The following is a 25,030-nucleotide window of genomic DNA, read 5'->3' as shown; positions in this document are numbered from 1 at the left end:
CCAACTGTCAGGACATGACAGGGACTCCAGTTCTTCTAATAGGGATCCAGATGTGAAACCCTTCAGAAGATGTTTTTTCTGCCTCTTGCTTCCTTCCCACCCCCCCCACGCCCACCCCCCAAACCTTGCAAAGTTTATCTTCAGTCACATCATCAGCTCTATAAAGGAAGACAGAAGTAGGAAGAGAGACAAACCCAAAAATCTTTTCTGTATTTTTCCTTTAATTTTCCCTGATGGTGCTGTGGGTATTTCTAATTGGAACAGCACGAACTTCATCTTTGCCTCCTCTCTGTTTCCTGTGAGCATGCTCAATTAAATATTATTTTTCCTGTATCTGGAAAAAGTCCCTGTAGAGATTGTCATTGTAGGCAAGTGATTCTATTCCTATTTCATTGTCTGATGGCTTTGATGAGCTGGACTCAGTCTTCTGTTACCGCGATGATACAGCACAAAACCATGAGGTAGTAGGTCTTTTTTCACAGATCTGTTAGTGTGGGGGTTTATTTCCAGTTTCTTCATGACTAAAAGTACTTTAAAAACCCATTGAACATTTGACAAATACAGCAAATTGCACGTACAAGCTAATTAAGCAGAATTATCCCACAAATACTAGGATGGATGTCATGTTTGAGTTACTTGTATGATATTTTCTAACTGGAGCTGTGTTTTGTTGTCATTTGTTTGTTGGCAGTTTGGATTATTGGGTTTGGGGGGGTGGGGGGCAGTGGGGGGCACTTATCATCATTTTATACCCTCTGGTTATGTTCTGAAGGAAATGATGCTTCCATAGGTTAGTATGTAAGTAAGTAAGCAGTACCCTTAGTAAGCAGTACCCACACAAGCTTTACAATTTCAAGCTTTCATTAGACTACCTTTTCTACTGGCAGCTTTCCTTACATTCTGAAATCCTTCAAAAAACACTGTAGAATATGAAGCTATCACATACAGTTGATTTTATGTTTTCCCAGTCGCAAACTACTTAGTGCAAATAAAATTTTGTGCCACTCAGCCCAAGATGTGTTACAGTGCTGTTAAAGCCCAGCCTGTTAATTACAAATGTTTTGCACTGTTTGTGTGATGCACAGACTTCTTGGAAATAGGTTTCCTTTGGCAGCCTGTAGTTTTACAGTACAGTCAACAGAATGTTGCAGAATAGCAGTTATAGGAATAAGGAGAATGCACAAGTTATTGGAGTGAACGCTTTAATGCTGATACATTTTTTCTGATAAAAGCCACTCAGATAAGAGGATATTCAAGTTACTGTAGCAATTAGTTTTTCTAAGATGTCTATCTGTGTGAAATGTTTCATGGTAGGGAAAAAAAACAGAACTCTGTAGAAGAATACAAAGTTTATTACATTCCTAGACTACATTATCCTTGTCAGCTAGATTAAAGCATTCTCCTAGTTTCTGTCCTATATTACCATAACAAGTGAGGAAATAATGTAGTGTTGTTACACAGAGCAGCTTATAAATTTTGACATAAGTGTGAGAGAAATCACTTGAAATGTGAAGCAACCAAGAGGAATAATTAGGAACAGCAGAACGATCTCAGTAATATGACAACAGTTTCTAAAGCACCCCACAGGATTGAAATCATCAGGTTTGCTTGACCTATATCTTTAATAATACAGCTCATTGCCCTTGTATTGAAGCTAGAGGGTAGGACAAAGTATGAGCTTTATCATGTTTTAGGAGAAATTGCAAAAAGTTTATTTATTAACGCAGCACAAAATGGCCCATTTCTATGATTACCAAACAGGAAAGCAAGTTGGGCCACAGTTCACCACACAGAACACTTTATAGTCAGGCTTGGCTGGCAAAAAATATTATGTAACACTCAAATAAGATAAATGGCTGCATTGGCAGTGGAAATAACCTTCTGTTTAATTAGAAAATAAGAGCTATATGGGACAATAAAAGTGGTTACTGCTGCCCTCAGTCACTGTTTAATAAATATGATAGTGCTGAAGATAATGCTAAGTGTTATTTATTTGTGTAATATCATGGGCTCACTAATTGTTCATGTTCTTGATAGTTACCCTGCATGCAGAATGAGTGCATTTCACATCTTCTTTGTTTAATTCTTTAAAAGGGAAGACAATTTTTTAAAAAAACTTTTAAACTGTTTTTAAAAGCTGAAGATGTGTGATCAAAGTTCATTCACCTCTCAGTGGTGCTGTAACCAGACTGCTGGCTTTCTTAGCTTACCTTCAGGATAATTAAGCTTTGCAGCTAGTTGTTTCGTATTTTTCAGGCTGGACTGTCTATCTCCCTCGGATATGTTTCTATGCCTGTGAGAGGAGAGCAGCATAATTTGAGATTTTAGCTGCCCAGGGCATTGTGGATCTGTTTATAACAAATACAGTTCTAAGGTCTGATTTTAGCATGGTTTCACCTTCTTTTGGCTTCATTTGGAGTTTTAAATGCTAAATATGTACAAATCAAGTCCTGTAGGGCACAGTGCGGAAGACTGATGATTTCAGCGAAGGCTTCTCTCTAAAGGGAATAGTTCGTACAGGCAAATTGAGCGTCAAATTCTGTTATGTGCATATGTATCAGAAGTTTCCTTTATCTGTAGAGCATGTTTATTAGATATGGCCTTTGTTCCTGGTTTTGCGTATTTAGGAATGTACACATATTTATCAAATGCTTGGCAGAAAAACAGGGCATGGGATGCATTTTGCAATATAGTTTTAACAGGCTTGGTATCCCAGCCCTATTGCTTTTGGCCACAATCTTTGTACTTTGAATCTACAGTAAGTACAGGGATTTGAAAAAGGATATCAAAGACTTTGCTTGGGTTTATCCAAGGGGAAAATTCAGAAGATGTTTCATCAACAAGTTTTAACTCCTCCTTCCTCCTATACTCCCCCTTGCCCCATGTAGACTGTATGTCAAGAGGCAAAACAAAACAAAACCAAAAAAAAACCCACAAAAAAAACCCCAAAACAAACAAAACCCCACAAAACCCCTTTTCTTCACACAATTCACATTAAGCTTCAAAATCCTCCAAAATCCCCAATCTCCCTTTGCAGTCTGGTTCCCACTCTCCAGCTTTCCTCATCTCCCTCTGAAAGAAAAAAGCTCTTCTTTAAGGGACTGATAGGTTGTAGAGCGATGCTTAGCAACAACATTCCTGTGCCTTAAGTAGCTGCAAGCCCCTAGCTGAACCCTTTGATGTGACTGTCAGGGCAGATTTATTTTGTTTTAGCACATTGTCTACTTGTCCAGATGTATCAGGAGATAAAAAGGAGTCATGTTTACACTCTTTTGGGGAGGGGGAGGGGGGGAGGAGATGTAATTAAATCGCATTTTTGATGAATCTCTGAGAGATGGAGATGAAGAACAGAGGAATTGGCTTGAATATAGAGGGGAAACCCACTTGCCCGCCCTAACACCTGACATTGTAGGAAAATGAAGTGTAAAGCCATAGCACAATGTGTTGATTTGGTTCTGCTGAAGCCTTTGACTTTGTGTTTTCTCATGTGCTGGTAGTTCACCAGAGTCCAGAAAGGCCCATTAGAAAGTAGAGCTTGTGCCCTATAGACTCTTCCCTGTGTATGTTATTTAATAGATTTATTTGTCCAGGTTGAAAATAACTGTGTTTTTTTTTCTCTAGAATGTTAATGTTATAGATCACATATCCCAGAACTTCTGGCTGCGGTAAGTGGCTGTCAATCAAATACTTAAAAGAAAAATAAAAATAATTGAGCCTCAGTGATCTTGGATAAACAAATGTGCAGTGTAAGGCAGGCCTTGCTGAATTCTCGCAGAGAACAAATACCACAGATAAATCCATTTTTGTTTATTTGCTTTTAACTTGCGCATTTAGCAACACCACTCTGAGCTCTATTAATAACCTGCGGTGTGCAGTGACAAGTCTGATTCCAGCATTCAGTATGCCGTGGGTATGCCAAGTGAATAAAATGCTAGTTTTAATCTGCTGTTACAAAAGTTACTCTATTTGCATTTTAAATAGGTTACACTACAGCACCCCCTTCTGCTGACTGAGTAGTGTGACAAGAGGTTTTAGCTGCAGTTCAGTTTTATTCCCACATGACAGAATGAAGATGCCTTGAAAGCATTTTTAACCTTCCTGTTGCTTAGTTCCTGTGCCTATTAGAGGAGACAAGCACAACTCAACAATAGTCATTAAACTACTGTTATCTTATAATTCTTAGGATGTAGCTTTCCTTTTTGCAGACCTGTCCATCCTTCTAAAAAAAGGAAGCAGACAGGGGCCAGCAGAACGAATAGCAAAGCAAAGTGAACGCTCTTACATTGCAAACGAATACGCTTGGTCAGTGAAACGTATAGGCAGTTCTGCATTCCTCTGATTGTCATTGAATATGTTTGCAAGTGACAATGTTACGTTACTGATTTAATTTATGAAAAAGTCTCAGACCTTCCTATCCAAAAAAAGCAATTTATCTTGCTGATTCCGTCTTTGCTTTTGAAGAATCTGTGGCCATCAGACTGGCAAAAACAAGTGTCAAAGTTCTGAGTTGTCTGCATTTCAGAGTACAGGTCTATGAAAAGTAAGAAGTTGTGTGTAATGTGTATTTGAGTTCTGCATCTGTGTTTATATGTAGTGTGTTTACTGTTGCTATGCCATAGCACAGCACAAACCTCAGCAATTGCTGCAACAGTGCCGTGTTCTGTAGTGGTGATATAACGGGTTGCAAAATATTGCAGGGAATGACTGAAGGAAGCTTGGGATTGAATACATTATTGGTGGACTTCCCTTCACATAAGTGACTTCTGGGTGCTTTTGCACCTTCTGTTGAAGCTGTAATATCTAAAGCCTCAGTATTGTCCTTTCACTCCTCCAGGGCGATGAGCGCAGTGCAAGAAATGGCATGGTTGGGCAGCGGTGAGCTGGGAACTTGGGGAAGGGTTAGCGGCTGCTGGCATTGAGAGCTTTGTTTGTGGTTCTCTTTACAAGACACTTCAAAGAATAGTTGTCTATGACAACTCAAAATCCTCTAGCAACGCTTTGCAGAGTTCTCTGGTTTGAGATATGACAGGCTTATTTGTGGTGCTTGGTGGTTGTTTGTTTTTTTTCTTGCACTTTATTTTACCAGCGTGTAAGCCTGTTGCATCCTGCGTACTGGAAATGAAAAGAAAATAGTATGTGTGTTCCCAGATGGTGAAGAAGGTAAAGGTGCTGGTAAAGAAATGCAAGATAAAATATATACTTCTTGCTTGAACTTACTTTCCCAAACTCAGGCCAGCAGGTTTTTCTTCATTGTTTTACACTTTTGTGGGCTTTTTCTCAATTTCCTGATTTTCATTAATATCAGTCTAAGAGAAGAAAAAAACATTCAAGAACCTATTTTAGGGCTGAGTATGATTTAGCAACTTTGAATTTATTTTGTTGTGTGTCTGTGCGTGTGATTTTAAATGGATTTATTCTTATTTTAAAACCTAGCATTAAGTTTTACAGTGAATAGATTGCTTGTTGGATTGTATTAATGGGTATTATTTTCATTTACTCTTGTGTCGCTAGAATGTTCAAGTGCTCCTTTAGGGACAGATACTGTTACCTGCCATAATGAATGATACTGAACCACTTGAGCAGTAAGATTTAACTCATCACAAATGAAAATATTAGAGTCTGGTATACGATTAGGGAGAGGTGGTAACAGTGAAGTGACCTTCCTTCAACTCATTAAACTGAACTGAGTGAGCAGCAGAATCTCTTGCATCCTTCTGCTTGTAAGGGTAGACAGCTAAGATACCATTTTTTAAAAGATACAAGGCAAATACCATGCAGTCAGAAGTCACTTTTTTTTACTTTTTTTTTTTTTTCCCCCTACTGAATTTGAAAGACTAGTATTAAAAAGATGCTAAAATTCTTGGCTTTTTCAGTGATACAAGTTGAAAAATACTGATCGTGAAAGCACAAAAATGGGTGTTTTTTTACGCTATATGTTACAGTAGAACCAATCAATTCAGGCTCCTTAGATGCAGTCATTGCCTTGTGATTATATTTGTGTAAAGTCTTGGAGCCTTTGATCAAAGAAAGGCATTTGTGACTAGGTCTAATCCAAGCTCTTTAAGGTGTTTAATTTGCACGGGGTGTGGGGGGGAAGAGGTTGATAACAGCTTGGATTTAAATTTAGTTTTGCTGAACTTTTGTTTTGAAAGGTTTTCTATTATACACTGCTTCCTTTTCCATACAGAAGATGGATCATTGAGTAAACCTAAAAGGGAAAGAGGATATGGGAGGAAATGGGTGGGGACTTGGAATTAATCTTCTGAAGAAAAATGTTTGATCAGCGGGTAGGAGAGGATGAAAACCTCTGATGTTGACAGCAGGCAGCTTTCTGACTAGTGCGTGATTGACAACTTTGATGCTCCAGTGGGGAGCGAGTGTCCAGCCGTGCTCAGGCATCCTCTGTCTGTGGGTGGTAGTGTTAATAATGTGGCAACTGGAAAGATTAATTGTGGACAAGCAGCAGGATTACGAGGAGGGCTTCACAGGTCTAAAAGGAACAGTGGTAGGAAGGCCTCTGATCTGTCAGCCCAAAAGGAAATTAGTTAGGGCAGGCTGGAGCAGGCTTAAAAAAGGGGGGGGAGGGGGAAGATGGAGTAATGGGAGAAGGGAAGCATTTAGGATATTAAAACAAAATGAAAAGGATATTGAAAAAGGTCATAAGGGGATGGGGCTGATGTTCTTGAAAGACCTTAATACACAACATCCTCTTACAGTACATGCAGAGTTCAGCTTGTTCTGCTGGGAACTGCAAAGCGACGTTTGTGGTGGCCAGAGCTGCCACGTTAGGCAATACCTGTTACGTGTTCTCAAAATGAACCTGAGAATGGACTGAAACTGAGAATTCTCAAAGACATCTAAATGCAAAATACATGGGAGAGTTTACTTAAGCTGTTTCTGCGAGTTAGTAGCCGCTCTGTGTTTTACTTCCCACCCTTTTTGGTAGAAGTAGGGATTTTGCCAATAAATTCCGTGTTACCATTAAAGAGGCCATTCATCATGCTTACTAATGTTATTAATCAAGATACACCACAGTACTCTTAAAATGAGATCATTTTGATAAATCATGTATGACACGAAAAGACTTTATTCCTTTTAAGTGCAATTTAGACTGTAATTTTTTCCCTCATTTATGATTCATGGGAGAAACATGGATAAAATTCCCTTGCACATTTACTCCTTATCTTCAGTAATAACTCAAAACTGCTCTTAGATGAAAATTCAGGGTCTGATTCACCAAAGCTGAATGCCAGCTCATTATTTTCTGGCATTCAGTAGTCCAAAAATAATGTCCATACATTAGGTGCTTTTCACAATAGTTGAATTTGGCTGCACACCAGACATATCGATTACACTCAATTAAACCTAAATGCATAAGAATTATCTTTGTTCATTTACATTTTTGATCCAGTTGCACCCTGCTTTCAACCTTGCAATTTAACATTATGTGAAAACCAAAAGGTGAAGTAAATTCAAGTGAGGAGTGTAATCTCTCTTACAGGAGAGTAAGGGAAATATATTCTGAAATGCTTTGAATCTTCTTAAGCTCCACTACTTCTGTTAAATAAGCACAATTCTCTTACCTTTTCTTGTTAAAGGTTATTGGAATTGGAAGGCCAACCTAAATATAAGATCGCTGTTCTGCTTGTCATCCTGGTACTACAATAATTTGGCCTACTCTATTAATAGCATCACACATGAAAATAGGCTGCTAAAATGTCCAAAATTAATATTTGCTAAGTTCAAACTCACATGCTTGATTATAGCTAAAACATTTGTGTTAATTATTAAATCTAAAAATGTCAGAAATGGGTTGCAGCATTTTTTTGCTAACATGGGTATAAATATTAGATATTTTTTTGTTTATGCTTGTGTTTAGACATATAAAAAGAAATGTCTAGTAGAGAGATTTAATTTGGAAAGCAGAGTCATTTAAATTTTAGTGTTTCTCAAATCATGAATCAAAGAGGATTGGCTTATCTGAATTACCGTCCCTTCTTTACTTCCTTCAGCAGCTGAAAGTATTTGAAGGAACATGTGTAGCTGCCAAAAATAGCAGACCATTTGTATTTTGGAACCATTGGTCTCCACAAATTTGTTTCAATGCAGCAGATGTACGGTATATCCTGATACTACACAGGATGTTCCCTTACCACTGCCATCCAAATACTGGGGGGTTTATTCCTTGAAAAGTGGAATTTGAGGATTCAAAAAATGAAACTTCTCTTTAGTCTAATTAGATTTCTAGCCTCTTGAGAGCCAGTAGCTGGTGTGTGGCTGACTTAACTTTCTTCAAAGTGTTAGTGTTATTCTATTGTTTTTTCGGCCCTTCAGACTTCACTTTGTGTTTGCATACTAGAAGAGCATTTTTCACTTCCACATCATGCTAAAAGTTATGCATCACAGACTTAGAAGGTCAGAATCCTGATAGTTTTTCGAAAAATTATTATTTTGAGTCTTAGTAGGCAAAAGAAACATAAAGCCAAAAATTTCTCTTATCCTGCCAATACCTGCCCTGAAGTTCCTTTCTGGTCTCATAAATTCACTCAATAATAATAATAATAATAATAATAAAAGAAAACAAGAAACTTAGGAAAGAGGCTCCCTATATTTTCGTAGGAAATCCTTTCTGATGAGATACTTTTATAAAAATAAATTAAGATGGCATATTAGTTCAGAGTAATCAGATTGTGTTTGTCTTCTTTATTAGGACTGGTTAAATTACTACTTTAAATTTTCTTAAAAATGGCTACTGATGAAAGTCAGTCATTCAGATCTTTGTGACATTCAGCAAAAAATGAGAAGCACAGTTTAAGCCATGAGGTCAAGACAAAACTGGGCAACACCTTTTTCCTTCCTTCCCGCTTTCCATCCAAATCTCATCTGCTGTGTTCTATTTTTCAGTACTGTGGTCAAACGCCTAAAACCAGATTGTAAAATAAACCCCTATTTCTGTGTCAGGTTAGGAGGTCACCTCAGTAACCCTACAGAGATCAGGCAAGTTATGAGAACACCATGCATTTGTTTCCCCCTCTCCTCCTTAATTAAGGTGAGTCTAATTTATGCTGGAGGTTTGTAAAGGCAACGGCTAACTCACAGTTAAGGATGCTTGGCTGTGGAGCAGGGGAATTGGGAAATGCCGTTTCCTCAAGGAAAGCTGGCCCTCCACGTGAGCATGCCATGTCACCTGTTGGTTTCCCAGGAACAACAGTTTATTGGAAACAGGCCGGCCCGTTGGAGAGCTGTAGCCTAGTTCCCAGCTAGGGAGAAGAGAGCAAGAGCTTTTGTAGCCTGCCATATGCAGTGGTCCTGTCATGTCCTGCTTTTGCACATCATCTAGTCTCTTTCTTTATCCCTTCTTTTGCATTTTACCCCTTTCTTTCACTGGCTGTATGGCTCCTGAGTTCCTAGAAAAGCAAATGTAGATAAAGTTGTTTTTCCCTGACCGTTCCCTAGGAATGGTTAAAGACGTGGTGTACTGTTGCTTCCCATCCTATTTTCTGCTATCACGAGGCTCTTGAAGACCTCACAGTGAAATCAAAGCCCCATTGTGCTTGGTGCTCTGCAAACTCATGGGAAGAAACAGTCCCTCTAAAGCAGTGTTTTGGTACTCTCTGCCAACATGTCATAAATTCAACCCAAAATGAATACTTTGAAATCTTTTTCTGTTCTTAGGCAGACTGTGTTCCTCATCGCACATTTATATATGTTTTATATACTAATTTAATCTGTAAACTATTAATTTCTAGTTAGTTATACCTAAAAATTTTTTGGGAAAAATCTTGAGGAGGAGTTCTGCGGAAAGTTTCTGAACATTTTATCACAAATATGAACAAATCGTGATGGTCCAATATTCTCATGGGTTAAGACGTGTGAGTTGATGCCATCAGCATTATGAAGGGATCGAATTGACACATTGCTGATTTATTGGTACGCAGATATTTAGGCAAGTTTTCACAATATATGCAAGTTATTGAAGACTGTTGCTATTGTGTCTCAGAGAAAATATGTGTGCACAAGAGATTTAAAATGAGTCCTTAGGCTAAGTAGGTGTTCATGCAGACATTTCTTGATATTATAATAAGCCAGGTATCTGCTAAAGTATGAATACTTTTAGGCATTGAGTGTGTTTGAGACAGAATAAACTTAACAGGAAAATATTACGGTTTGTTTACATAAAACAAAGTCTTTCAAAAGTATGAGTTGATCCTTTAAGTTGGAACTATACCACAGATTGTCCCATTAATCATATACCTTTCTGGAGAAATGTTTTTTTGTCAGTTTAAAAAATGTATAATACAGTGACTTCCTTCGCTCTTAATTGTAGTTTCCCTGTGGGTATATTAAAAATCTTTTAAAATAAATCATACTTTCTTACTAAATCCAAGTTTTGCATCTGATAATGCGGTTTCTACCATTGGGCTGATCACTGCAATGTTATAATATTGTTTTCCATTTTTTATTTGAATGTAAATCACCAAATGAGAAGCAAGGAGCTTTCAAATTGCTTAGGTCATTTCTCTGTGACCTTACTAGATGACTTTGACAAGTGTTAAAACTGTGATGAATGAAAATAAACAACAGTATCACAGAAGTCAAGAATTCTTGATAATTGTGGGTCAGACTTAGAGAATGAGTATCATGCTGTCCCCAGGAAATTTGCCTCTTCATCAGCTCCCTGAAAAGAAAATAAATGAGTTGCACTGGGAAATGTTGGGGATTTGAGATATTCCCATACTAGATGAGAAACATGTTGCAAAGGAGAAATCCCCAACACCTGAAATATTTTCTAAGGTGCAGATACAATCAGATCCTTAGCAATCCAAGCAGTGTCTTGAGCTCCCTAAATAAATAATACTTCCTCAATTATTTTGTTTTTTTCTACCACTTCTCATTGGAATTAGATGTATTTAGCTAAGGAAATCTTCCTTTGTATGTATGTGTGTATTGAAACAATTTTACTTGCCCCATCTTTCCATAAGTGCATTGTATATCTGTTGATCCCTTATCAGGAACATGCCAACATGCTGCTCTTCTTCCTGTATTGTAAAATTTGTCAAGTGTAATATATTAATGGCTTCTACAGTTACTGATGTGTGTAGGTGTCTAAAGAATTTGTGGCATGCCTTAGAAATAAGGGTAAATATTAGCAGAGAAATACAAGGATGCAAATACAACCTATGTGACGCAAATAGAAGAATATCAACTATCAATGGGTATCAATGCTTTTCCATTATAGCCAATGTAGCCTAATATCAAGCCACATTTTACTCATCAACAGAAAGCAAAACCTCCTAAACAATAACCATTGCTTGAATTAAAATTACTCTAAGTTTAGGGTTTGAGAGGTTTTTCGTTGAATTTTTTTGGTCTGGTTCATTGGTTGTTGTTTGGGTTTTTTTCCTACTGTAGCTTCTCCTGCATCTGTAATTTTGATGAACAAGGTTTGAAAATCTGGCACTCTTTTACAATCTGTTTAGTAACAAGTACAATACTTAGCTTGCACAAAACATACAGGCTCATATGAAAGCAGAGATATCTCAATTTAGTAAATGTTTGGTTACATGCCTAACTTAGGCTGTGAATAGTCTTTATTGGCCTTGTAACTTTTATACCTTGTACTACAGTATACTGCAAAGCTTGGATGGCTTTAACGCTTGCAAGGGTACAAGCTTCTCCTCTAGTAATACTGTTAGAATTTCTTTACTGAGCTATTTGGTGACCTTTTCCTGTAAAACTGTACCCATTGTAACCAGCTTCCCTCAAAACTCTTTGTATTCGTAGTTACCTTCCACTGCACAATAACTTCTGATGTGTATGTCACCAATACTTGAAGACATAGCTGCCACATGTCAATGCTGTCACTGTCAAAATATTCCACTGAATATTAAGAGTAATACAATCTATACAAATCTTTTTGGAAAATAGCTTAGGGCCAAATGTCAGTATTTGGTAGGGAAAACAAATAATTGTCTTTCTGCTGGTGCACAGGTTTACTTAGAAACGCTATTCAGGATTCTAGCCAGGGTCTCTGCAAAACAATCCTAACCCTGGATGATATTCTGTAGAATTAAAGTTGCTCTAAGCGATTGCTTAGCTCAAAGGTAATGAAAACTGTTTGATATTTGACAGGGAATTATATACTGTACATAAAATAACAGCAAAACACCAATAAACAAACCCTCCTGTGTTCTTGCTTTTCCTAAAATTGGAAATAAAGCTAAATTGCCCCTTCACTCCAATATCCTTCTTAGAAGCTCTTGAATTTTGCTCACTCAGTGGTATATTGCTGAAAAGGCAAAGTCTCTTCCAGTAATTTTAGGAAAAGCTATCATCAAGCTGTCAACAGTCTAAATTGAGATTAAAAGTACCAAAGAGAAACCTTCACTATTATCACAGTCCCATATAAGTACACTTGAATAGGCAGATAACATCTAGAGTGTACAGTACGAGACCACTTATTTCTCCAGCTTTTGGAGTGATTTACAGGAATGAAGTCTTATGTTAAATAGTTAGTGACATTTTTTTTCCTGTTTTACCCAGAACAACTTGACCCAAAGAAAACAGATAGTCGTGAACAGATGCCTGTTCTTGGAATTAGTTTCACATGTCATATTGCTGGATGTTAAGGGCATCTGTCTCATCCTCTGAGGTGTTACGTGCCCTCCGCTCCTATTGATCATCAAAGGGAAGATTTCTGATACTTCGTAGTCCAGGGTAGATTGAGCTGCATGCTTACAGTTCATCAGAATCAAAGTATTATTCACTGTGTCTGAAGGTAAGAGTCATGTCTGTGGCATTACCTCTGAAAAGGAGGGACCCTGAAAAACGTCTATTATCACTGGTGAGTTGGTGAAGTCAGGATTTTCTGGATTTTTATTCATAGCCGACAAGTAGCATCCTTGCTGTTTAGGCAAACCTGTCTCTATTAAGATGTTTGTTTTGATGCATGATGTGTCCTCATGTTATGACCTGATTTTTGTTAGGGACAAAAATGGGACTGCAACTGTGGTCTGACATAGAAGTTGGCAGCTGGTCTCCAAAAGCAAAAGCTTATACTAATGTACAGAGTCACTCATCTCTCGATATTTTAATATACTGTCGTTTAGGAGTCTAGCAGCTACGACAAAGAAGATTTCTAAGTTACAGCCTGCAACAGTCTATTTCCATGGTTAATTGTCATTATTGTGGATTTCTGATGGTTCTGAGGTTTAGTCTGACAATTAAGATTTTAATTCGTATTTAAGCTTTTTCTTCTCCAAAACATTATACACCTATTTTACACTTTTGTCTTAACCAGACATTGTAAATCTGGTTTTGAATGCATTTCAATTAAAAAAAAATAAAAATTTTTGAGATTATGATTAATTACAAAATAAGAAGTAAGAATGAAGTGGATTCTTTTGCCTTTTGAAGCTTATAAACCAATATATCTTTAGGGAACTACCTGCATCGAAGACAGCAACTATTTTCTCAAGACTCTCTTTAGTAAATTATTTACAAAATCATTTAGCTTTTGTATTTCTTCTTTTTATTTGTCTCATATTTTCTATTAAAAATTATCATGTGACTTTTAGTGGCCATTTTCCTTTGTGTCTTCTATTAAAACCTATCGTCTTTTTATGTACATTGCAAGGTAGATTGTAAACCCTACAGAGCAAACTCTGTGCCTGAAACTGGATGTATCACTACCATGATATCAATCCATCTAACTTAAACTGAATTTTAAACAGGGTGATGATGTTTCAGATTCACCAGCACCATCCTTTATTTTCATATCTTCCTCCTAGCAACACAACACTGCTGCCCTATAGCTAAAAAGCAAGGTGGTAAATGTGGCTTGTCTTGGAGTGATATTGCCCTTTCCTTCAGATGATACATCCAACTGGGTGAAGATTTATTGCACCTTTATTGCGAACTATAGCTTCATGGTCTAATCTTTCTAAATTGGCATCATAGGATCTTGTAATTTTTGTTATGGGGAGAGGTTTAGGTTTCCTCTCTTCTCCTTTACACGTTTTGCTTTTAAGGATTCTGAGTAAGTCTTATTGGTACTTGCTTCTTTAAATGTATTCGGCTTCTGGTGTGGGTTTTAAATGTTTATTATTAATATTTCCATATACTTGCCACATTTTTGCATTATAGTTTTTAAGAGATCCCTTTATTAAGTTCACAGAACAGTGGGATGGCAGAATCTGATTTTTGCTTAGTTTTGAGAAGTATGGTATCTTACCCCAGCTTTCTGTTTTCTGTCTCCTTTTTTCACATGTGGACTCACTCATAACTTCCTTTGGGTAAATATTAAGCTGTTTCACCAAGAGAAACATTTTTAACATCACCTAAAGATTCCCTGATAAAGATGGCAATTTTTTGAAGCTGTGAGCTGTAGAATCTGCTCCTTTAGTAATCATGCCTAATAGCATTGTGCAAACTCTTGTGAGCACAGCTGCCTTGAAGGATTGCAGGCAGCCTTAACAAACCCAAACAAATCCTCCACGGCTGGTGGCTCTGTGCACCTGTAACCATATCATAGCGCTCGTCTTGCAGGGGCGTCCTCTTAACATAATCATTGGCTTTCACTCAGAGTACTGATAACACTTGTTTTCTCACCCAGGCTTCTAGTGATGCTGCCTCCACCTCTCCAGAGACCCACTACACACCTCTGCCGTCAGGATCCAGAGACCTCACCAACCACAGAGGTATGAACTTCTGTGAGGCGGGAGCTTTGCTGTAAGGCCTCCTCTGCGTTAGTTACTGCTGCCTTGGCACTGTACGGAGAACGCTGTGCCTTTCAAGCGCTAGATGAGAAAGCCATACCTGTCAAGACTACAGTTTTTAACTCATATTAAAAAGGATTTAAAGGTAGTCTACTGGGAAAGCAAATAAACCTATGGATAAAAACACTCAGTGATATTTTTGTGTGTGTGAGAAAGAAAAATGTGAAGAGATTAGAGTACTTAAATATTGCTAAGTAGATGATTACACGCGCCATTGGTAATTTTGAGAGAATTTGTAAACTTTCTAATATTTGTAAAGAGAGAGCTTTTTGGCAGTTTCACAATTTAGGGCTATAATTTTGAAATGTTAACACATTTTTGTTGCAATAAAAGGGGATTCATCTCTGTTTTTCAACATTAAAGGTGGATCAGCATTCAATTTCCTTTTTCACCAAGCCTTAGAACTTAAAAAGCACCTTGGGCAAAAATTCTCAAATTCCTTCTGCATACCTATGGAGCAAAAAGTTCAGGGAACAGGTGAAAAACTGAAGCAGTCAGGATGGGTACATTCCAAGCTCTTTCATCTTGGCTCCAAAAAGGAGAAATTTATAAAGCTTTAGCATTTTTCAGCTTAAAAACTAGAGCACCGATGCTCTTAATATTTATTTCCCACATGACACGTGGATTCCATGTTGATGATAAACCGTTTGTATAGGGGCAGGTTTGGTAGAGGACTTGGGATTCAAAGTCAGTCTGAGGTTTATGAAGTGATGGTAGCTCACTTTCAGTGTGTGTTCAAGCTGTGCAGTGCTGCAGAAGACTGAGGCAGTGTTAGCAGAATGCTTTATTACTTGAAACCTCCTGAAGGAATCAGGCAGGTGATGCAACTGAATGAGGAGCCGTGATTCAGGTGGGAAGGATGAGGGGAGCAACTGATGAGACTTTAACTGGTTGCAGCCTGTATTGCTGTGCTTGTGCCAGGGCTAAAAATGGGCGTGAGGCTACACTCTGGTCTTGGTGTAAATTTGTGTGGTGTGCTGGAATTCGGGCGTCCTGGATGTGCTCTAGTGCGTTGTGTTCTGACACTGAGCACATGCAGTAACTGGTGCTTTGTAAAGAGCAAGGGCCAAACCAAAATCCTGGATTTCAGCACTCACCTGGTCTTCAGAGATTAAAAAAACAAACAAACAACAACAACAAAAAAACCCAGAACAAATGAAAATAGCTGCAACCCAGTGTCCTCCTAGTTCCCAAGATATGTGTGGTGGCTTTGGTTTTCAGGTAAGCATATTTGCTTTGAGGCTGGATTTCTGGTCTTGGATTAAATGGCTAGGGACTAGAAGAACAGTAAGTAGAATGGCAGAACCTTGTAAATGCCTGCTTTCTATAAAATCCCGTATAAAGTACTATTAAAAGCAGGGTATCTTCAGATCTGTTTATTTAGATAATAGTGAATTAGAAGTGTGGCGTCACGGCTGATTTTGGAATCTGACTTGGCGAAAGAAATGCCAGGATCATGAAGCTTCAAAGGATGTGTGCCAGCGTTATTAATTGACTCCCCTGGCACTAAAGCAGTTGCATGGCTGTAGTAGGTGTTGCAGAGATGTCGGTAGTGTCCATTCATAACTGGACCTCACCAGGTTCCAAGTACCACTGTCTTCATGAAGGTTTGAGAATGTCTGCTCACTTACTAGGAAAGGGGAAAATTATGTTCCCCAAATTATCAACTTCTTACCCTTAGGTGTGTGCATAATTCTTTATTAGTTCTGTCTTATTCTTCCCAGAAATATTCTGCTTTGCATGCTAAACATGCTGAAAATTTCCTTGATGATTAAGCAGAGTTATAAATAAAGTGAATGGAGAAGAGAGTGTCATCCAAAAAAAGGGTAAAATTGGCCCTAAAAGAGACATTGTTAGCATGGTCCAATAAGTTTCTCTATATATGTATATATAAAATATTTTCACAAGGAAATAATTAAGAAAAGTTTCCAAAATTCCAGGTGTTGTAAATAAAGCTTGGAACAACCTGCTGGCAAGGCCCATTAACTCAATCAGCTTCTTTTATACAAAGAAAAATCTCTAAGTTAACAAGTCCATAAAAGATTAATTGGACTCAATAGAAAAATCTCCAAGAAAAAAATGAAATACTTAAACATGCTATTTTAGGTTCTGAATATCTTCAATACTTTTTTTTTTTTCACTGAATGCATTCAGTGCTGTAAAAAATGATTGAATCAGCTGTTGCATATGTAAGTATTGGCAGTTTTCAATGCAAACTGGAAAGAAGAATGCTCTAAGTTTGTGAGCGCTCTTATTTGTCCCTGGAGAAATGTGTTTACCAGAATCTGAAAGTCTGGCAAATGGTTTGGTACAGCTGTAAATTGATTTTTGGGAGGACTGGGAGGGGGAGCAGCAGCAAGCCGAATGTGTTTGAATGGTACAGTTTTGCTTGGATGTTTCTCGCTTTATTTATCTATGAATTTTGCAGGAAGAGCAAAAGCATACAATTCTGCATGTGTTGCACCATGCATCTTATAGCTTTCATGTTCATGCATGCGGTATGTTATTTCCAGACAGGATCTGGTCTTGTTGGGTTGACACAGTATTTTGTACAGGCAGCATTCAGGAACTGAAAAACCTCTCACTTTCAGAGCCCCCAGAAACAGCACGTGACAGTGAAGCATGAGCATGGAATAATACAGAATAATCACTGTAATTACTATATCAGGTGTTAGGATGCTTGAGTATATAAGTACATGAAGAGAGCCATAAATATTGGATACCTATTTTGAGGGTCTAGAAAATATTTCCTCATCTTGGGAAAGTTTTTATTCCCTTAAATTACTTTGTTGCCTAGACCCGCATTTCTAAGTTGAACCTTTACTTGATCCCGCTGTGCGTATTTTTTAGCAGAAAATGTATTGGCCTCCTATGCAGGTTTTGGGCACCTGACAGCAATATGTCTTGGTTCTTTATGAGATCTAATTGCTGTCCCATTAGGCAAGCCTTCCAAAGTGGTAATTTTATAGCCATCTTTATTTTTGTTTTGATTCCAAAACAATGATCTCAAACTCCTAAGGGTCTTCCCTTGGTCTTTGTTAAACTAGCATTTTCTGTCTCATTTTATATGGTTTTAGACACCAGTGATTTACTTGTGTGAAATTTGTGCAATTCTCTTACCCAGATAACACAAGTTAGTTTAAAGAAATGTCCCCCTGCCATACAATGCATTTCACTTATCTTTTAAATTCCAGTGCTTGCACTGTTGTAGTTTTCAAATTTTCTGGTGAAACAAAATATAATGGGCCCCACCTTTCTTTCTGCTTGTCCAGATCCACCTTTAAGGAAAAAATAAATCAGTTTCTTATTGTTGTTTTTAAATAGAAATGGCCACGCTCCCAATACACAAAGTAATGAAATGTCATGTATTTTAGTAGAAACTTGCTCCAAACATTTTGTTTATATCATTATTTTTTTTTAGTGGTTCGTATGTATGGCCCAGGTACCCTTCTGCTTCTTATCAACACTTTATTAACTGGGTACATATAAAATCTTAAAATAGAGCTTTCAATTCTTAACATAGTGACATTGATGGAAAAAGAAATTTTATAATTCTAATAATGTAATTTTAAGGATAATTTGTTTGATGTGTGGAAAAAGGCTTCCTACCCTCCACCCCCCATCAGGTTGTACATTCCTTTTTCATAATGGCATCTTTGCTATGGAAGTTCCGTTGTTATATGTGAACATTCAAACTCAATTTGCTCTTTGAAAAGAACAGTGCTTTCCAATTGGTGGGGAAAAGAGTAATTTATCATTCTATCTCTTGAGAAGTAATATTACTAAATCATGACTCTCATGCAGATCTGTTTTTCCCATATATATAAAAAAAAAAAAAAAAAAGTGCTGGATGACCTTTAGATAAACAGATATTTTATAACCTTGTCTATTACCTGATTTACTTGAAAACATACTTGTTTGCCAAAGCCTTTTGGTTTCCAGTAACATTTCACAAATGACTCCTTTTCTTGTGCTCTTGCTTCTGGGAACAACCAGTGGTAAGGCTGCCCCATACCTTACTGGTAAAAGGAAGAAGCAGCAATTTCCATTAAAAACTAAGCCTATATTTATGTAAGTAGTTTTTAGAACCTTAGCTTGGATTTATGCCAAGGTTTAATAGTTCCAATCTATTCTGGCTTGTAAGAACTTCCTGAACAAATCCACTGTCCTGTGTTGCTGTCTATTCAGTTAATTATCCAAGTGTTCTGGTATGCACAGACATTATTTTCTCATTTTATATTTGAATGATGACTGTCCGAATGAAACATTGTTATTTATTCTACCAATATGTTTAAGTCAACTGACAGACTCGTTTACTTATTTTCTGAAACAGTTTAATCTGAGTTTGAAAGCCATAAACTGCATTCAGAAGCAATGCCCAGAAAGCCAGGGGCAGAATAATTTTAAGCTTCCCATTAGCCCTCCAAAGGTAATTTTATGAAACATTTTTGAACAAAGGAAAAGAGAGATTTCTTCTGCGCTCGGTTTCTCTTTTTGTCTAACAGGGGTGCACTGAAGATTTGTTTTGGAATTAAGTTCTTTCCAAGCTTTTGCATTCCTAAGCAAGCAAAAGCATGTAGACATATAATCTGTTAGAGAGACACCTGAACTTGAGCTGTCTGGTTTGGCTTTTTTTTTTCTTTTTTTTTTCTTTTTCCCTGTGATCATTATACTGTGCTATTGTACTGAGACTCTTTGGCATATTGCATTTCAATAATGACTGGTATGACTATACAGAATGCATTCTGGTGGTGGTTTTTTTAGGGTGTACCATATATAAAACCCAGCTGCTAGCTTTGCAGGAGTTGTGATGTGCACTAGGTCAAGACAGAAGTGTCCCTTAGAATGTCCAACAAGCATTTACCCATCCAGTTGTGCTGGAATTTACAATCTAATAGAAGTCAAAGGAGACATACTGCTTTTAAAATTTGGTATTGAAGGAAAAAGAAGGAACTTTTTGAGAGCCAGAGGGAATAATACAATTTATGTGATGCATGAAAGTCCCAAAATATCCTCTGGGGATTTACCTGTTCTACCTCAATTTGCTCAGCCTGTTTATACTTAAATATTTTCAGGTTCGTCTGGAGCTGATAATGTCTGTCAGTCCTTCCAGAACTGAGTGTACTGTTTCAAGATAATACTTCAGACTTTCTGAAGTAAAATTATAAAATTGACACACACTTCTTAATAGTAGATGTTAATATACAAAGTTCTTATTTTCGAAGGCATTCAACTCAATACACACACGCTCTGAAAAGCTGTGCTGTCTTTAAATCACAGACATAAAAAGAAAAGGAAATCGGTTTGCATAAAAACTTACTTCTAGAAAGATAATTATCCTGTTTATATTATCATTGCAGTCTTCTCTGTTGTTGTTATTGACACAGTTGTTAGGTACTCATTGTGTTTTCAAGCCAGAGGCTTATTTAGAGTTTGAAATTGATTGCTGGGAAAGTCACAAAGCAGTTTATGTAGCAACTTATCATAATTAGTTAGTTTTCTTAATGTGAACAGCACTTTATGCTTATCAATTGATTTTTCTGTATATCTGCATAAAGCAGCTCATTGTATGCTGTCCAAAACCAGAATAATAATAATAAAAAACCTGCGGGTAGTACTTTATCATTCAGTTAATCTAAGGAATCTTAAACAATTTTTTTAACAAAAGATGTCTTTATATGTATATAAGAAGTATTTGCTTTAACTTGTCTAATAACTAAGAATAGGATGCATGAGAGAGCTATAAGCAGATGCAATATATCAAAGTTCTGTATCGGGCAGAGATGCTGTGAATAGTGAGAAATTTTCTTTGTTGGTTTACATGAGGTGTCCTTTGAAAATACTACGGTTTCGAAACTGCCTGACATTACGGTGAGTGATAGGCTGCATACCTCTTAGGCCAGGATCTTCTGACCATGAGATGAATAACCTTAAACCAAAACAAACAAAAAAAGTTCACAGTAGCATGGAACAGACAAGATCATATTTTCCAGGGGCAGGAACACTCAAAAATAAGCTGTGACATTTCCTATTAATGCCAGGAAATATGTCCCAACAGTGAGTTGTGCAGTGCTCACTGCCTCAAGGGGAGCGGGTGGAAATCTTTTGGCACTGTGGGAGAAGACTAAAATAAGAAGTCTCTTCTGAAAAAAAAAATATATATCTCATTTGGCTTGCCTGTATGAAATGAGAAATTGGGTTCTAGTGCCTTGCTTTGTTTTTCAGTTTGGGAAATGGAGATTAATGAAAGCATGAGAGACAGGGGAGAAGCACGGAAAGCAAAGCAGTGGTACAGATGAGTGCCAATGTGAGAGAAGACTTGGTTAAGAAAAGATTTTGTTTTCCTGCCTTAGTTTCCCTTAGATAAAAGGATTTGAAAGAGAAAATCGGTCAAAGGCGGGCTGGAGTCCTTGCCATCTGTCAGAAGGTCGTGCCAGATGTCTAAAGAACTCTGTTGTGAGCTGCTTCTGGTACATCCAAGAGAAAGGCAGGCTGGGTCTTTCTCGTAGCCGCTGCTGGATGGCCCCTGCTTGTGCCCATAGACCTGCCAAACCTTACACTTGGAGGGAAGGTGGACAGGACTGACCCATGCCTATTTCTTCAGTGGTGCAGCTAACTTCATACCTCTGACGGGGTATTTTTTTTATTTTTTTTTCCCTTCCAAGCTGCACTCTAGTTTACTGCCTCCCCAGTTTTTCTGCTATGGTTGCCTTGCGGAGAGAAGACTAGGTAGGAAGGGATGAGTGAAACAATGTAGGCAGGGAGAAATGCTAGAAGGCACGTTTCCTTAGGAAGGCTTACTGCCGTGAAATGCTTCCATCTGATAACAGCAGCCCGCCTGTACTGCTACTTGCCCCGAGTCTGCAAATGCATCGGATGTCTCTCCCAGTTGTGTGAGTTGACAGTCAGTCAGAAATGTTGCCTTTCAAAGGAATCAACAGGTCTAGTGCACTTACACATGATTCATTCAGCTCTCTGCTGTGGACTGGTTTTTCACTGGGCAGTAATGAAAGAGCAGATTAAGGAGAGCCTCATGTAGTGCCTCCCCTGAGCCCTAATCTATTTGTTGACTGGAATAGAACCACCACCAATAGCTGTGGTCTTTTGTGGACCAATTTACCTCACTTGCTCCGTAGTGATAGTCTCTGCCAGCGCCTGCGTGTTTCTCTGTAAAGCACAAAGGCTTTTCCAAATGTGGAATAAATTGTGGTTGGATTTCAGTGTGACCTTGACTAATATGGTTCAAGAAATATATTTTCTGGGTCACTGGATTCATGTTCTTGTCACTTGCAGGGTCAACAATTTCTTGTCTGTGAATACAAGGAATGTTGGATTTGAATCAGGATACTGTAGATTATTAAAACTTCAGCATAAAAATGTACTCTTATCTTGTTGTATATTGCAATGATGAAAGCAACCAGTCATGTGAAACTAGGGTGGGGTGGACGAGTTTGGGATGATATATAAAGTGACTCGCAGTTCTGTGCAAAGGCTTTCTTAATGGTCAGAAAAGTGAAGATTTGCTTTTAAATGACAACATATATTAATTTGTGAGCCTTCTCAGTGTTTTGTGGTTTGAAAGCAAACCCAAGGAGTGTGATCAAGCTGACTAGCAGTGAGTTCTTGGAGGATCACCTCCTGGAGAGCTCTGTCTCTGTGGGAGTAAAATACGGGTGTTTCTCTGCTGCAAGACTTTAAAAGACAAAAAAAGTAATTAAGTGATTAATCAAATTTAAATTAAAATTTTATTAAATAGCTAAGAGGCTGGGCACAAAATTCCCATTCTGCATCTAATGGGAATTAGGAGTCTAAGACTCGGGCAGCCTTTCCAAATTGTATGCATTTTTTTCCAAATATTGTAGAGACTTTCATTTTTCCACAGTGCACATTCCCCAATCTGACTGTTGAAGGCCTGAACGTTTTCCATATTTTTGTCACTATTCCCATAATTTCTGTGGTTTTCATTGCAACTTTTCCCATATTTGCCAAAACTAACCTAGCAGCCTGGGCCCCAGTCACCCATACAAGTGTCACATCAGAAGGAATATGATTAATGAGGAAAAAACTGTAACTTCATATTTTTGGGTAGACTAGAAAGTGCCTGATGTTTCACAACATAGCTCATTTTGTCGTGCTGGCAATAAGAAACCATGAGAATGCCCAAGCTCCAAGCAGCGTGACTATAAAGTGGCAGAAAAACATAGAAAACATTGGCTTCTATAAGTGGAAACTTGGGATCCGAAACCATGAACCTATCTAAAATCTTCTTTAGATATGTAGGAGAACTAATGATGCAACGAGTCTGCAACTGGCAATTAAAAAAAAAAAAAAAAGTTTAGTAAATTTGCTACTTGGCCTTATAATCTTGTATAATAAAGAATTCCAGTCATGAGCTGCAGTATTACAGCCCTTCCAGAGAAATCAGGTTCAAAGCACACGCAGTCCTGTGCACAGCGTCTCCGGAGAGATCCCTGTGTTCGGTTAGCACTCCAGCCGAGCCTGTTTTTGCAGGAGTCCTCCAATTTTATAATTCAGGCATTTTTACAGCCTCATTGGAACAAATAAACAAACATCTGGAATCATGTGGTATATTTAATTAAAAACTTTTTGTTTGGCCAGAAATAGTAAAATCATGAAAAATTGCCTGTCTCTAAGCTCAGAAAGGCCAAATGATGAAGCTGTTGGCTACAGACAGTTTTACAATGTATTGAAATTCATAGATATGCACACCTGCTACAAGCCCCCCCCCCCCTTTATTTTGATTCATAACCATTAATGAGTGTTTAGTGCACAGATTGTAACCCTTGTTTAAATGGGAATTTACTGTTTTCAATAACATATAGACACGTGTTGCTATATTCCATACAGCCTGTACTGTTCTGTAGTACACAGGCAGGAGAAAGCTTTGTACTGTTGGTTAAAAATAAATAAATAAATCTTTACAGTACGTGTTCCATTTGAATATTCTTCATATTAGCATGTTTTAATTTCAGAGGCAGTAAATATCTGCCCCATGCTAAGAGTCTGTGTATTAAATATTGGAAATGTGAAAGATGGTGTTTTCTCATTAAATTAGAGTCCTTAATGAAAATGCAAATTTTCATTGTTTCTTTTAATGCATTTTCTGAGGAAAATTTCAGGAGTTTCTTGATGCTTTTGCTGATGAAACTGCTTGCTGTCATCTGAGATACTACTGGACATTCACAAAATGTTCTGCAGACCAGATTATTATTTATGAAAACAAATCTGCCTAAAGGACTGCTACCATTTTGGATGCACAAATGCAGTCCTTCCTTTGAACGCATGGGACATAGAATCTTACTTTTGAGCTTGGACATCTCAGTTTCTGAATAGCTGAAGCCTCTATTGAGAAAAAGAAAATGACATGCACGCAGGCGGTACTACAGCATCTGAATATTTTTCACAATTCTTCATATTGCTTATAATTAAAATCATTTGGACGTTCCGTTTTGAGCTGCATTTCTCCAAGGATTTAGACTACTTAGCAGGATAGGATGCTTGCGTGACCTTGGCTGCTGTCCTGTGGTTAGTGTTACTGAGCTGAATGAAGAGGACGTGGGTGTCCCCAGAAACAAAGTACTAATTCCCACATAATGAATATGTGTAGAAGCCTACTTTAAAACTGAGGGGGGGAGGAAGAAATTTCCTGCACAGTCAGGGCAGCCATCTGCATAACAGCCATGAAACTATTTTATCCCCTTGTGTGTTGGTTCTTCATGGTGCGCACATCTTGCTATAATGTGTACAGTTCTTCCAATCTATGAACAGCCAAAAAGATGCAACGTATTTTGCATTTCTTTGTTCAGTGTGTGTGCAGTGTTAGGAGAAGGTGAAGGTTCCTTTCTTTAATTTTTGCCTTCAGGAAAGAAAGGGGTATCTTTTATCTTTGTATGATTTCATTGCGTGTTCTTATGCAAGAAGAGAAAGCTGTCAACATTTTATAGGATATGAATACCTGTATTCATGATCTAATGATATGTTTGCTGATCAAAGTTCCTTTCAGAGCTCTGAAAGCAAATGTTAAGTAGGTTGACAACTTCCCTTTTTTTCCCTGTTTTGTGATATTTTTGTGGTCTCTTAGTAGCCTCAGCGGTAGAAAAGTAAATGATGGAAAGTACATCCTTCGTTAGCTTTGTATGCCCTTAAGCAGAGAGATCACACCTGGGGAGAAGAAGGGGAAGCAACAGAGAGGTAAACAGTAAGTATAAACAAGCGACATAGTTTTGTGCCCC

General features: G+C 37.8%; 1 protein-coding gene across 1 annotated transcript in view; it reads left to right on the top strand.

Moving 5' to 3' along the window:
• The window catches only part of LRMDA (leucine rich melanocyte differentiation associated), a 680,503-nt gene that overhangs the window by 556,879 nt on the left and 98,594 nt on the right, over positions 1–25,030 (top strand). The window contains exon 6 of the mRNA XM_056351611.1: positions 14,615–14,699. Coding sequence (XP_056207586.1) covers positions 14,615–14,699 — 85 coding nt within the window. The remainder of the gene's footprint in view (positions 1–14,614; positions 14,700–25,030) is intronic.

The sequence above is a fragment of the Falco biarmicus genome, chromosome 9 (genome assembly GCF_023638135.1).
Source record: "Falco biarmicus isolate bFalBia1 chromosome 9, bFalBia1.pri, whole genome shotgun sequence".
Taxonomy (NCBI): domain Eukaryota; kingdom Metazoa; phylum Chordata; class Aves; order Falconiformes; family Falconidae; genus Falco; species Falco biarmicus.
This window is presented reverse-complemented; position numbering and strand designations above follow the sequence as displayed.